Here is a 14,492-nt window from a genome sequence, read left to right as displayed (position 1 = left end):
TAACTCAAGAAATATGATGAAAACCCCATCTTTTTATCCTCAATGGCAACAATGCAATACGTGTCTCGCCACCCCTACTTTGTCACTTGGTGAAACCACGCAAGATTGAACCCAAAGCTAAGCACCTCTCCCATTGCAAGAAAAACCAATCTAGTTGGCCAAACCAAACCGATAATTCGAAGAGAAATACAAAGATACCAAATCATGCATATAAGAATTCAGAGAAGATTCAAATAATATTCATAGATAAACTAATCATAAATACATAATTCATCGGATCTCGACAAACACACCGCAAAAATGTATTACATCGGATAGATCTCCAAGAACATCGAGGAGAACATGGTATTGAGAATCAAAGAGAGAGAATAAGCTATCTAGCTACTAGCTATGGACCCGTAGGTCTGAAGTGGACTACGCACGCTACATCGGAAGGGCAATAGAGTTGATGTAGATGCCCTCCGTGATCGAATCCCCCTCCAGCAGGATGCTGGAAAAGGCCCCAAGCTGGGATCTCAGGGGAACAGAAGGTTGCGGCGGTGGAAAAGTGTTTTCGTGGATGCTTCTGGTGGTTTGGGAATATATGTGAATATATAGGAGGCAAAACTAGGTCAGGGGGTCACGAGGGGCCCACAAGGTAGGGGCGCTCCCTCCACCCTTGTCGCCGCCTCGTGGCTCTTCTGACTTGAACTCCAAGTCTCCTGGTGTCTTCTGGTCCAAGAAAAATCATCGTGAAGTTTTATTCCGTTTGGACTCCGTTTAGTATTCCTTCTCTACGAAGCTCAAAAACAAGGAAAAAACAAAAACTCGCACTGGGCTCTAGGTTAATAGTTTAGTCCCAAAAATAATATAAAATAGCATATTAATGCATATAAAACATCCAAAACAGATAATTTAATAGCATGGAACAATAAAAAATTATATATACGTTGGAGACGCATCAGAATGCCCCTCTTGTTCTCATGCTCATGCATGTGGGGAAACAACCTCCCTTATAAGGAGGTCCAACTCCTACCAAACTAGCAATGTGGGACTAAAGTTTAGTAGCACCCCTTGCCTTGCACGAATGGGCCAAGTGGGCCTCTAGGATTTATTAGGAATTTCTGAAATTGCTATTGGGTTGTCCCAAAATAGACTAAATTCCAGCAATCCCCCACAAGATCTCAAAGGCACACAAAATTTGCCTTTGGTTACAAAACACTGTTTTATATACCGGCACTGCAGTGGATATTGTTAAGTTGAACTTCCACCTAGAACTCTATGCTACACTAGTAAGCAACTTGAACAGTGGACTAGACCTTGAACTGCAAGTTTTCTGCGAATCTAGCTTCACACAAAGCCTTGACCGATACTAGGCTACCGTGGGTCTTTCCCGCGAGTGAAACTTATGCGTCATACTCTGAGACCTTTCATGAGTTTACTAGAGAGCACCATATACTCTCATAGATTGCAACATTTAACAATCTGACTCATATAGGTGTGTTCTTCAAAAGATGTTCTACAAGACAACATCTCTGCTTAAATGAGCCACTTAGAACACATTAAGATATACATCAACCTGCCATGCAGATTAGGAGAGTATTGCATCTTCATGGAGTGGTATTGTTAATAGTAAGGATACTCTCCTCTCAGTTGACCAACAACTTGTCTTCCACATCTAATTCACGGGATCTCCGACCACATAGACTAGGTTACCACTGTGAACAACTCACATTGTGGGTCTCATACCCATCTCCTTCAATGCATTATCTATCACATTACACGATAGACCCTTAGTAAAAGGATCTGCCAGATTTTTAGATGTTTGGATATAATCCAATGTAACTCCAGAGTTTCTCATTTTCCTGACAGACTTTAACCTTCTCTGAGCATGTTTTGATGACTTCATGTTATCCTTTGAGCTGCTCACTTTTGCAATCACAGCTTGGTTGTCGCAGTTCATAATGATACTCGATACATGTTTCTCAACTACCGGCAAGTCATTCAAGAGCCGATGAAGTCAATCTGCTTCGACCGTAGTTGTATCTAGTCTTGTGAGTTCTGCTTCCATTGTTGACCTCGTTAAGATGGTCTGCTTGCAAGACTTCCAAGAAACAACGCCACCTCCCTGAGTGAATACATATCCGCTCGTGACCTTTATCTCATCAGCATATGAGATCCAGTTTGAGTTACTATACCCTTCCAGTACCTTTGGGTACCCAGTGTAGTGAATTCCATAACTCGCAGTGCCTTTCAAGTAACACATAACTCTCTCTAGAGCTTTCCAATGAATATCTCCTTGTTTTGAGACAAACCCGCTCGTTTGCTAACAGCAAAAGAGATGTCAGGTCTTGTAGCACTGGCTAAATACATAAGCGAGCCAATAATTTGAGAATATTTTAATTGATCTCTAGCAATTCTTCGATTCTTTCGAAGCAACACGCTATCATCGTATGGAGAGGGCTTGCAGTCACTATAGCCGAAGCGACTCAAGATCTTTTTCATATAGTGAGATTGAAGCAATGTAATCCCACCATTATTATCTCTCAACAGCTTGATGTTCAAAATAACATCAGCCGTCCTAAATCCTTCATCTCAAAACAACGAGATAGGAAATCCTTGGCCTCCTTAATAACATTCAGATTTGTTCCAAAATCAGTATGTCATCAACATACAAGCAAAGGATAACTCCCTCGCCCCCACCGTGGTGATACTACACACATTTATCAGCTTCATTTACAACAAAGCCTGCAGTTGTTAAAGTTCTTTCAAACTTCTCATGCCACTGTTTAGGTGCTTGCTTGAGTCCATATGAAGACTTCAGCAACTTGCACACTTTTCCTCCTGATCATCTACTACAAACCCATCTAGTTGTTCCATATAAATTTCCTCGTCCAACTCTCCATTTAGGAAAGCAGTCTTAACATCCATTTGATGAACGAGAAGACCATGTGAGGCAGCTAGTGAAAGTAGTACTCGAATAGTGGTCAGTCGAGCCACAGGTGAGTAAGTATCAAAGAAGTCTTCACCTTCCTTTTGGGTATAACCCTTAGCCACGAGCCGTGCCTTGTACTTCTCAATAGTACCATTAGGCCTAAGCTTCTTCTTGAATACCCATTTGCACCCTATAGGTTTGCACCCATAAGTACGATCAGTTATCTCCCAAGTTTCATTTGCCAAGATGGAATCCATCTCACTACGGACCGCTCCTTCCAGTAGTCAGCATCCTCAGATGCATAGGTCTCTGAAATAGAACTGTGAGTGTCATCTATGAGATACACAAGAAAATCATCACCAAAGGACTTTGCAGTCCTCTGTCCCTTGCTCCTTTTAGGATTCTCATCATTGTTTTCCTCCACAGGATTTTCAAAGTGTTCCATCAAAATGGTAGGTTCAGTAATTGTAACTAATTCATGATTCGATGAACTAGGCATCTCCTGATTTGATGAGCTACCCATATCCTTCATGGGAAATATATCTTCAAAGAAAGTCGCATCATTCGACTCCATGATTGTACCAACATGCATGTCTGGTACCTCAGATTTTACAATCGAGAATCTATAACCAATGCTATGAAAAGTATACCCAAGGAAAACACAATCCACAGTTTTTGGTCCAAGCTTGCGCTTCTTTGGAACTGGCACATTGACTTTCACCAAGCAGCCCCAAGTTTGTAAGTAAGAGAGTTTCAACCTTTTCTTCTCACATTCCTCGAATGGAGTTATCTCTTTGTTCTTTGTGGGAACTCGGTTTAGGACATGACATGCAGTCAATATGGCTTCCCCCCACTATGCCTTGGAGAGACCCGATGTGTCTAACATGGTGTACCAAATCAGTTAGAGTACAGTTCTTTCTTTCGGCTACCCCATTTGATTGAGGTGAATAGGGAGGCGTCCTCTCATGGATTATACCATGTTCCGCACAAAAAGCATCAAATTCATTGGAAAATACTCTCCACCACGGTCGGATCTAAGCCTCTCGATTTTACAATCAAGTTGGTTTTCCATTTCAGCTTTATAGATCGAAAAAGTTCAAAGCCTCATCCTTAGATTTCAGAAGATACACATGGCAGTATCTAGTGGAGTCATCAATTAACGTCATGAAATATTTCTTTCCACCTTTTTTCAAAACACCATTCATTTCACATAGATTTGAATGTGTGAGCTCTAGTGGTGCAAGATTTCTCGCTTCCGCGGTCGTGTGAGACTTACGAGGTTGCTTAGCTTGCACACAAACTTGACACTTAGATCCCTTGACATTGGTGAAACTAGGGATTAAGTTCAATTTGGCTAGTCGCGACATGCAACCAAAGTTAACATGACAGAGACGTGAATGCCACACATTTGATTCACTATTGTTGCAAACATGATTAACAACTTTATTGCAAACATCTGACAAGGATACACGAATCAGGCCTCCTGACTCATAGCCTTTACCAACAAAAGTTCCATACTTGGATATTACAAATGTATTCGACTCAAAGAGAAGCTTGTAGCCATCTCTACACAGAAGAGATCCAATAACAAGATTTTTATTGATGGAGGGGACATAATGCACGTTCTTCAGCCGCACGATCTTCCCCGAAGTAAACTTCAGATCGACCATGCCAAAAACACGAACAGAAGCACTTGAACCGTTGCCCATCAGCACGGTTGAAGTCCCTACGGTCTGACATATCACTCCATACATGCACATTAGCACCCGTGTCAATCAACCAATAAGGGGAATGACATACTGAAAGAATAGTGGGAAATATACCATACCCAGCAGCCTTCATGTCAATGTCACCAATGACCACGTTAGTGGTCTTTCCGCCTTTCCCAAGATGACGCTTTTCATAACGATTAGGGAAACTAGGAGCCCAATGATCAGGATCTCCGCACACATGAAAAACACCTTTCTTCTTGAAGTTGGTGTGCTGTACAACCTCGTTCTTCCCATCAAACTTTGCTTTACCATCAAACTTGCCCTTGTTCTTGAACTTGTGGGACTGGAAGTTTTTCTTCTGTACCAGATTGGCACTAGATCCTCCCTCAATACCTCGAGCACGTGTGTCTTTTTCTCTCGCCTTTTCTTCCACATCAAGAGTACCAATGAGATCCGAAACGGGAAACTCCCACCTCTTATCCTTCAGTAAGGTAGCAAAGTTCCTCCACGGAGGAGGAAGCTTAGTGACGATGCCCTTGGCAACAAACTTGTCCGGTAGCATACAATTGAAGTGCTCAAGTTCTCTAGCAAATGACTGTATCTCGTGAGCTTGCTCAACCACGGAGCGCTCTTCAGTCATCCTGTAGTCATAGAATTGTTCCATCATGTACAGCTCAGTGCCGGCATCTGAGACCCTAAACTCGGCCTCGAGTGCATCCCACATATCTTTTCCATTATCAACTGACGCATAAGCATCAACTATGTTCTCACCAAGAACACTCAAGAGAGCAGCCTTAAACAGGGTATCCATTTTCTGAAAAGCTTGCTCCTGTTGAGCATCAAAATCTCTTTCAGGTTTCCCAAGAGTGGCGTCGTAGCAGCTCATGGTTTGAAACCAAAGAGCGACTCTCACACGCGGATACCCTCAAACATAGGAGGCCTCATGGAAGCAGCAAAACCACTTGGGGTAAATTGCCGATAATAAGGTTTTTGGATTGTTGGAAAAGTGAGCAATTTACCATATGATTTTATTAACAGAAATACTAGATAAAGCATGACTAATGTAGTAGAGATGAAACAAGTCATGTAATCTAGCAGAGTGAAGGCAAATAGCATCTGAACATATGAACTAGAACAGAACATATGTAGAACAGAGGGTGAAACAAGAAAAACTAGAGCAAGAAACTGAGGCAAGATCTTAAACAAAGAGAACACAAAGACATACGGAACAACGACATAAGCACTAGTCTTGGGGTCGGTGTCCTCGCCAGCCATGTCGTCGAAGAGGTTGTCGACGTCGGGGAAGAAGTTGTCGTCGGAGTCTGGGCGTCCGTGATGAAGAGGTCAGTAGTCGCGCGAGCGCTCCCAAAAACCTTATCACCCTTCTCCCGTACATGACTCAAAGCGGTGGAGTTTCGGAGGCCTACTGTCCCGACCTGCGCTGCACGCCGCAAGCCGGGATGGGGAAGATCGTAGCAGTAGCTCAGTGCTCAGGAACGATGGCGAGAGGAAGATGATGTTCTGATGTGCATCCCTGGAGAGGAGCGACCTCCCTTTTATAGGCACAGGAGAAAGAGGCACAAAAATCTTTACAACGTCTGTGTGACCTTTCGTATACCAGTCGTGCATGGAAAAAATTTAGACATTGGCTCAGCTCATTCCCGCAACCCGCGGCGCAACGTGGCGAGGCGGGCGGCGGAGGAGGAGGAGTGCGCGTGAATGTCCCTCTTGTTCTCATGCATACATGTGAGGAAATAACCTCCCTTATAAGGAGGCCCAACTCCTACCAAACTAGAAATGTGGGACTAAAGTTTAGTAGCACCCCTAACCTTGCACTAATGGGCCAAGTGAGCCTCTAGGATTTATTAGAAATTTCTGAAATTGCTATCGGGCTGTCCCAAAAAAGACTAAATTCCAGCAAAACCTAGGTAAACATCGTGTCTTTCTCTACTTCGTATTACCATCTAGCCGAGACCACCAGCTCGGGACCCCTTGCCCGAGATCCACCAGTTTTAGCACCGGCACCATGGATGATTTAGAATCAGAGACAAAAGGCTTGATTTTGGTCACACTGGGCAAATGGGCACGCTTCTCATGTGTTAGTCCACCTGGGAGTCTAAAAAAGAACAACTAGTCCATGTGGGGCCTGCTAGGCATGACCGGGTCGGCAGATGTGTGGTCAAGGATTTTGGTGCAACAGATTCGATCCGTGGTTCTGCAAAATACTAAGAGCAACTCTACTAAAGTCAGACGACCTTCATAATGCATATGGAGCTGGCTTCATGATGACATGGAGACTACTGAGGCGATGCGCAAAGTCAGAGTCGATATATTGGTCGTCTCCATTTTTTTCATCAACTCAATATTACACACATAATTCGAGTGACTAAAACAATGATTTGAGATAACATTGCATTACAAAGTTCTTACATAGGGGTAGAAAAATCCATTGGTGACATTTCCATATTAGTAAGCATTGATGCCTTTTTACCTCTTGAGAGAAGCATCTGATAAAGCCATCTACCGCTCCCTACCACGTCGATGGTGAATGCTATGCACGAGGCATATGCAATGTATATGAGACGAGTCCACGCGTCCTCTATGTGCAGCGATATGACAGTCTGGCGACCTCGTCTTCGTCCCATTTCTTCCATGTGTGGTCGTCGAGGTCGAAGACGGCTTCCTCAACGGGGCAAGGCCCAACATAGTGCGATTCATCTCCTCAAATCTTACTATATTGGCACCGAATTGGCACCATCTGACATGCTCCCGCTCCACCGTGAAATCCCTATGTTTCTCGTCATAAAGGAGTCGTACTACGATGTTTCTATCATATGCAAGCATCTTCCAAGTGGCGGTCTGCTCGAAGATGCTGAGGCAGAAGGTCGACGCGAGACGATGTACCACTCATCCCATGCCTCGTTAATAGTGAGGCGACGGGGAGCCCGTGCTGGGACGCAGTGTGGGTGAGGCCTCTTTTCCCCATACGGGGTCTGCGCATAGCCATGGTCGAGATCCCAATCAATGGCGTGTGTTTTGGGATCCCAATCTGGCCACTCATCGAGGAGGGCAGGATCCTCCTGCGCGGTTTTCTCCATGTCACAGTGATCCCACTCCTCCTCCTCCATGATGCCGACAACCGCCTCCGCCGCTTCCTCCTCGAGCAGTTGTTCCTCCTCTTCTGACAACGGAACCCAATCCGGCCGAAGGGGAAGCGACATAGTGAAAGTGAAGAGGAAAGTAGAGCGAAAGGAACGCTCTGTTCGATATGATGAAAGTGGAGAGGTGCGACCTTTTTATATCCGCGAGCGACGTAAATATGTGGCGGACGGGTGTTGGACGGCGGGAAAACATGCCTGGAAAAGGGTGTGGGGAGGGGGGGGGGATACGATCAGAGGGATAACGTGGCGACCATCATTAATTGATGCTTCTCGGTGCAATGGACATCTGACTATCTACACCATTGACATGAAGGGGAGGTAGCCGCACGTGAAGATGATGACGGGTGAAACTTCTCTTCCGCACGAACGATTTGCGATGAAGCGCGGGCAACACCCATAAGTTTCAAATATGAAATCTCGCGGGCTCAATATAAAACACCCATAATTTATGGAGCGGTATTTTCGACCTAATATCGATTGTTAGTACGATGGCGATTTGGTTAGCTGTGATGTGATTATTCCCCCTCAACTTCAAGCAGACGTTCCTTTCGTCGCAAAAAAGGAAAAAGAAAAAGAAAGTTGAGGTTCAGTTTATCCAACGACAACACCGCACGCCGCCTTCTCTCTCCGTTCGTCCTGGTCCTTCTCTCCAGCGCGAGCACCGAGCAGCGCGCCGGCGATCTCCCGTCGCCGACCCACGAGCCCCAACGCTGGCAACCTCCCTTAGCCGCCCCTTTCCTCCACCACGAGCCCCGAGCAGCAACGCCCGACCTCTACCTTCCCTTCCCGGGGCATCTCCGACAAGAACCGCGACGGTGCGCCGCCTCCCCTCTTCCCTCCCTCCTCCATTAGGTTCCTCGTTCTCTGGTGGCCGGATCGATCCTGTTTCACTGGCCTTTACCGATCTGGCTTAGTTCTAGGGTTTTGGTCGAGCCGTCGTGGTTAGGGCTGTAGATCTGGTCGACCCTGTGGTGCTGATGGTTGGGATCCTGTGGTTCGTGAGGAACTTTGTAGCGTCTTGTTGAATGTGCGCGTGATGCCTTAAGGTTTCGCTCCATGGCTGGTTTGGGTGGTGGATTCGGGAGAGTCAGGTTATTTTTGTGTGCCTGCATTTCCTCCATGTTTTCTTGGTTCCATCCTTTGGTTTAACAAGCACAAGTCAATCTTTTTCTATCTCTGGCTTAGTTAATTGAGAGTGAATTCAGCGATCATCACAAATCCAATTACGTAACTAGGAAAAAATAGTATACTGCCACTATTAAGCTACTGACTAGCAGGGTGACCTGAGCGAATTGGGCGGCTAGATGTAATACATATGATTTATTATATTTAATATATCTTAATAGTGAGCCGCGTGAGGTGTCATCTAGCCACCACTGGGGTATTCTTTTCCCGAGTGCATGGTTGCCGTCTTTGTTGCTCTCTTTATGGGCATATTTATTTTGGTATTATGAGGTCCTTGTGCATTCCTTTTATTTGGTGCTTGGTGTTCAGCTGAGTTTTGTCGTGGAGTTTTATCACTTATAAACTTGTAATAACCTATTTGGCTGTGTGGGAGAGAGCAATAAAATTCTTCCTTCTATGTATAAAATATTGTGTTTGCAACCATGCTATCAAGAGCCAATACATACATTTTCTTATGCATGCGGCACCTTAACAAATTGATTTCATGGAACCCACTGACTTATTATGGGTTCATGATGAAAAAAGTTGCACGCTGCTCTCAGGTGGTAAGCCCAGGCATTATTAGTTTTTTGTGAATTGTTAGATGATGATGAGTTGATAACATATTGTTGCCTTCTATTTACTCTAGTGCTGCTGCCTAAGGAGAACTGGTGATCATTTTACCACATATTTTGTATGTGTCTTGATGGCGAGTTCCTAAGATAATGTGAATACTGTTAGTATACGGCTAACCTTTTACGGCTTTAGTGTGGTTCATTATGAGTGAGATAGTTGAATGTTGGACAGCGTTTTAATTTGATGAAAAAATTAAAACGCTGCCCAACATTCCATTATCTCACTCATGATGTACCACTAAAGCCGTAAAAGGTTAGCAGTGAATAGTGATACTGATTGTGTATTTTTTTTCTTGTTGCTTCTTGATCACTAGTATAGGTTACTCACAATATTTTAGTTATAAACCTACCTTTAATTTCTTTGTTTTGATTTATTAGTAGTTAGACATGTTACGTGTCTTTCAATTTGTTTTGCTTCATGGTAGTTTTTTCAACAAATTATTTATGTATGTGTGATTTTTATCTTGTACATGCAGTGCCAAAACCGTGCTGCTTAGTTGGGTGCACGGCAATGGAGATCGACAGTTTAAGAGAGGCATTTGACCGAGTTGTTGAAAAGCGTGTGTTATCTTCTGCTAAAGTTCAGGAAGCTATTGGTCAGATAGTGAATGAAGTTGAGCAGGCAATATCGAAGATGCAGATGATGAATACAGATACCATGGACAGTTGTGACCACTCATCCATCCTTGCAGAACTGAAGGCCAAGCTAAACGAAATGGTGCCATTGATCCAACTTGAAGGATGTCAAAAGGAATTGAATGTTGCCCTGAGCAAATATCTCAAGCTCCTAGAGAAGTCTTTTAGTCCAGATATAGCGAAGGCATATAGAAATGTGGATTATGATGCCTGCACAGTAAACAACATAATAAAGAATCATTTCTACCGCCAGGGCCTCTTTGATCTTGGAGACTCCTTTGTCAATGAGTGTGGTGAATCAGATGGGACTCACCTGAAATTTTCATTTCAGGAGATGTATGGAATACTTGAGGCGATGCAAGCAAGAAACCTTGAACCTGCACTCAGTTGGGCTGCTAAGAACCATGATCATTTGTTGCAGAATAGCTCAATGCTTGAGATGAAGCTCCATTCTCTTCAGTTTATTGAGATACTTACTAAAAGAAGTAGAGATGATGCTTTACAATATGCAAGGACTCACTTTGTGCCATTTGCCTCCTTGCACACGGCAGAGATCCAGAAGCTAATGGCTTGCCTTATCTGGGCGGACCGGCTTGATCAGTCCCCATATGCCGAGTTTGTGTCGTCGACGCACTGGGAGAAGCTATCTGAGGAGCTAATCCATCAGTTCTGCAGCCTCCTAGGACAGTCTAGCGAGAGCCCACTTGGTGTAGCCATATCAGCTGGTTTTCAAGGACTACCAACCTTGTTGAAGCTAAGCACAGTAATGGCCGCCAAAAAGCAGGAGTGGCAGACCATGAAACAGCTTCCGGTCCCCATAGACATCGGACCAGAGTTCCAGTACCACTCTGTTTTCGTATGCCCGGTGCTCAGGGAGCAGTCGAGTGAGGATAACCCTCCGATGCTGATGCCCTGTGGACATGCTGTATCGAAGCAGTCGATCATGAAGCTATCAAAGAGCAGCTCCAGGCCTTTCAAGTGCCCCTACTGCCCCTCGGAGGCGGTGGCTTCGCAGTGCAAGCAGCTTCAATTTTAAATGCTTCATTTCCCCCCCAGATCAAAACTGTTTATACAACATGCTTCTGTTTTGCTCATCCAATCGTTTGCCTGTATTATAACCTTGTACCTTTATTGAAACCTGGATGTTAATCTGTACAGTAGCGAGTTCCAGTGTTAAGCTATCTCTTGGGAATAAACACAATAATAAGCGTTTCACTACCGGCTTGGTCTGCTTTTTTTTTTTTTGAGCAAGCTTGGTCTGCTGTTAAAATCCAGTGCTGCCGCTATGGGGAATTTCGGGCCTTACTGTTTTACCAGATGAAAAACTTTATAATTTTTTTGCCCATGGCACAAAGTACCGCTCTGGCTTAGGAGTAGGGCGTTTTGGTGCCCAGGCTCATCTGCACCCGGTTAGAAAAAAATTCGTAAAAAATTCAAAACAAATTCAAAAAATTCCAAACAAAATTTGTGTGGTAGACAATTTGATGCGTGAGGCCCGCTTCAAATTTCAAGTCATTTGGACATATGAGCAGCTCTCAGCAAAAAAGACAAATTGGGGGTCTGTAAAAATGTTTACTGTTCATATGTCTACCACACAAATTTTATTTGGAATTTTTTAAATTTTTCTAGTATTTGTTTTGATTTTTTTCGTCGGCGCGGGTGCAGATGAACTCAGGTGCAGAAATGGATTTTCGTCTGGCTTAGCTTCTATACTCTTGGGAATAATAAACACAATAATAAGTGTTTCACTGCCGGTTTGGTCTGCTGTTAAAATCCAATGCTGCTGCTATGGGGATGGGCCTTACTGTTTTACCAAATGGAGAACTGGGTATTTTTCTGCTCATGGCACAAAGTAGCTGTGGCTTAGCTTCTTTACTCTTGTGGCTGTTTTGTGGGGTTATATATGGTATGCATATGTGCATTGTTTTTGGCTGCCGTCCAAAAACAGAAAGGCTTGTGAAGGGGAAAGCTGTAAGAAAGGGGTCGCGATTGTTCATGCATTATTAGTTCAAAAATGCTCAAGCCATTTGTAGCGAGGCAACTCTTGTCTACACACTCAACCTGATTTGCTGAACTGAGTCTACTGAGAGAGTTGTTGAGACCAATTGCGTGGCGGCGAAATGATGGACTACGCTTGCTCTCGTGCTGCCGTGTGCTAGTATCTGCCTGTACACGCGGTACATTCCTTGCCGAATAGTCCTGCCTGATCTAGCACCACGGTCCACGACCTTGGCCTTTGTTGCCTTCGTAGATCAACTGGGAGTTATCTGCTCCATAATATTTCGTGGCAACCATTTGTCATCACCTCCGTCGTAGTCTAGGTGGTTAGGATACTCGGCTCTCACCCGAGAGACCCGGGTTCAAGTCCCGGCGACGGAATCTTTTTATTTGCCCTGTCAGCCATTTTTGTCTGCGGCCTGAAGCGTCCCCTGCGTGCGGGCACACGCTCTCCTCCGGCGCATGATTGGATGCCTGCTGTGTCCATCACCGACGGTTCTCTCAGCACACGCGGCCAGCCAAATTAATGTGGCTTGGCCGCTGGCCTAACCATTTTTTGTTTTTTTTAAAACGGAGGCAAAAAAAATTGCCTCGTCGATTAATTAAGAAGAAGAGAATTGTCTGGTTAATCTACGGAAAACCGGGCTAAAACCAATACAGTCAGACCATAATTGGGCCATTCACGAATCATGACCCCACGAGCACTCGTGCAACCCACCAAACCCTCCTAACACACAACAACTCACGCTTGTACACCACAATTTTAAACCCAACAAGAACATCCCAACAAAAGATAGTGGACCACACCGAAACCACATATGACGACCCAAACCGTGAGGATGAGCCGAGGGACCGGGAATCATCCATTAAGCAGCTGCGGGCGCCTTACCTGGCGCCTTACCTATGGCGCCACTCTTTTTGCCTTTGCACCTCAGTGACTTCTCCTTCACTATACCAGTCCGAGGGCAATCACTCGCCTTCTTGTATTTGCCCTTGAATGTCGTTCCCGTCAGGAGGCAAGCAATCGCCCTTCCAATTTCAGGGCTAACAGTCTCCACGCTAGCGAGCAGGTCACAAAGCTCTTTTGCAAAGAGAGCATTGGAATTATCCGTTGGCGGGGGTGGAATGGGTGCAGAAGCCACATGTGAGTGCGCAGGCGAGTTCACCTCACTCGACTCACATGTCAAGGTTGAATCATGTCCCTCACACGTGGTTGCCTGCGTGTCCACCATCATATGCTCCACTGATAGAGGCGAATCAGAGCTCGCACATAACACTTGAAGCTCGGGCATCACCTGCAGCACCGGAGGCACAACCACGGGAATGGTCCCGCCCTCAACGGTAGACATCACAGTGGGCAAGGCAAACGGCGATGATGAGATGTCCATAGCTCTAGGGGAGAAACAACCATAGAGCTCCCCAACCCTGTTCTCCACTGAGCCACCAACATCAACCTCACTAGGAGGATGTGGCGCAGGAGCGAATTGCAACACAGCCGGCACAAGAGAGAGCTTTCCCAGAGCAGCCTCCGCTCGCTCCAGAAAGCTCCCAACGCGCACCAGGAGCTTAGCTTGGGCAGCTAGAGTGGACTGGAGCAGCACATCAGATGGGGTTGCTGACTCAGCGTGAGCGAAACGACCGATGCCCAGGACCTGCGGTGAAGCACCTTGGAGGGGAGCTGGGATACCATCGGACCATCACAAGGAGTTGGAGCTCGGTAATGCTCGGTGTCGAGGCGAGACCATGGCGGCATGGCAAGGCATGCAAGTGAGCTGAATGGACGCCAAGCATTGCGACACCCACGCGTCCAGTGGCCGTTCTCCAAACAGCGGGAGCACCTCAAGGGATCTGTGCAATCAGCCGCTCGATAACCAGGGGTGACCAGGAGCAAGACATCTGCAACACCTACCAAAGAGCCAAGCCGGAGTGCATCACACACTGATCAGGCAAAGCCCATGCTGCATCTGAAGCCCCTGGCTCCGTGACTCGTGTATATGTTGACGCACAGAGTAAAGAATGCACCACTGCTGTAGACCTGCAAGTGATGTGTCTGTGTCTATCACATAGGGACAGTCCAGTATGTAGCAGGGGCACAGATCTCAATGGTATGGTTGTTTCGGTGCATCATTTATGTCCACAATCCGCTCAGAGCGCAGGTTCAGGCTACACTCGCCTGGTAGTAGTATGTACATATGGCGCATCAGTACCATGTGCGTGCGCCCACGACGTACGCGCGGGTACACCGTACACTCGAGTACGAGTTGTTTAATGC

The 14,492-nt window shown here is 45.5% G+C and overlaps 1 protein-coding gene and 1 non-coding gene across 2 annotated transcripts; both read left to right on the top strand.

Annotated features, from left to right (window-relative positions):
- Window positions 1-8,353: 8,353 nt before the first annotated feature.
- Window positions 8,354-11,440, top strand: LOC109758375 (protein RMD5 homolog). The gene is made up of 2 exons (XM_020317225.4): window positions 8,354-8,602; window positions 10,063-11,440. The coding sequence occupies exon 2, from the start codon at window positions 10,098-10,100 to the stop codon at window positions 11,256-11,258; it is 1,161 nt and encodes a 386-aa protein (XP_020172814.1). The 5' UTR covers window positions 8,354-8,602; window positions 10,063-10,097; the 3' UTR covers window positions 11,259-11,440.
- Window positions 11,441-12,528: 1,088 nt separating this feature from the next.
- On the top strand, window positions 12,529-12,601 carry TRNAE-CUC (transfer RNA glutamic acid (anticodon CUC)). Its single transcript has one exon. It is a non-coding gene; the product is annotated as a tRNA-Glu (tRNA).
- Window positions 12,602-14,492: the final 1,891 nt, after the last annotated feature.

This window comes from Aegilops tauschii, chromosome 3 (assembly GCF_002575655.3).
Source record: "Aegilops tauschii subsp. strangulata cultivar AL8/78 chromosome 3, Aet v6.0, whole genome shotgun sequence".
Taxonomy (NCBI): Eukaryota; Viridiplantae; Streptophyta; class Magnoliopsida; order Poales; family Poaceae; genus Aegilops; species Aegilops tauschii.
Note: the sequence above shows the minus strand (reverse complement) of the source record. Positions and strands in the feature narration are given on the sequence as shown.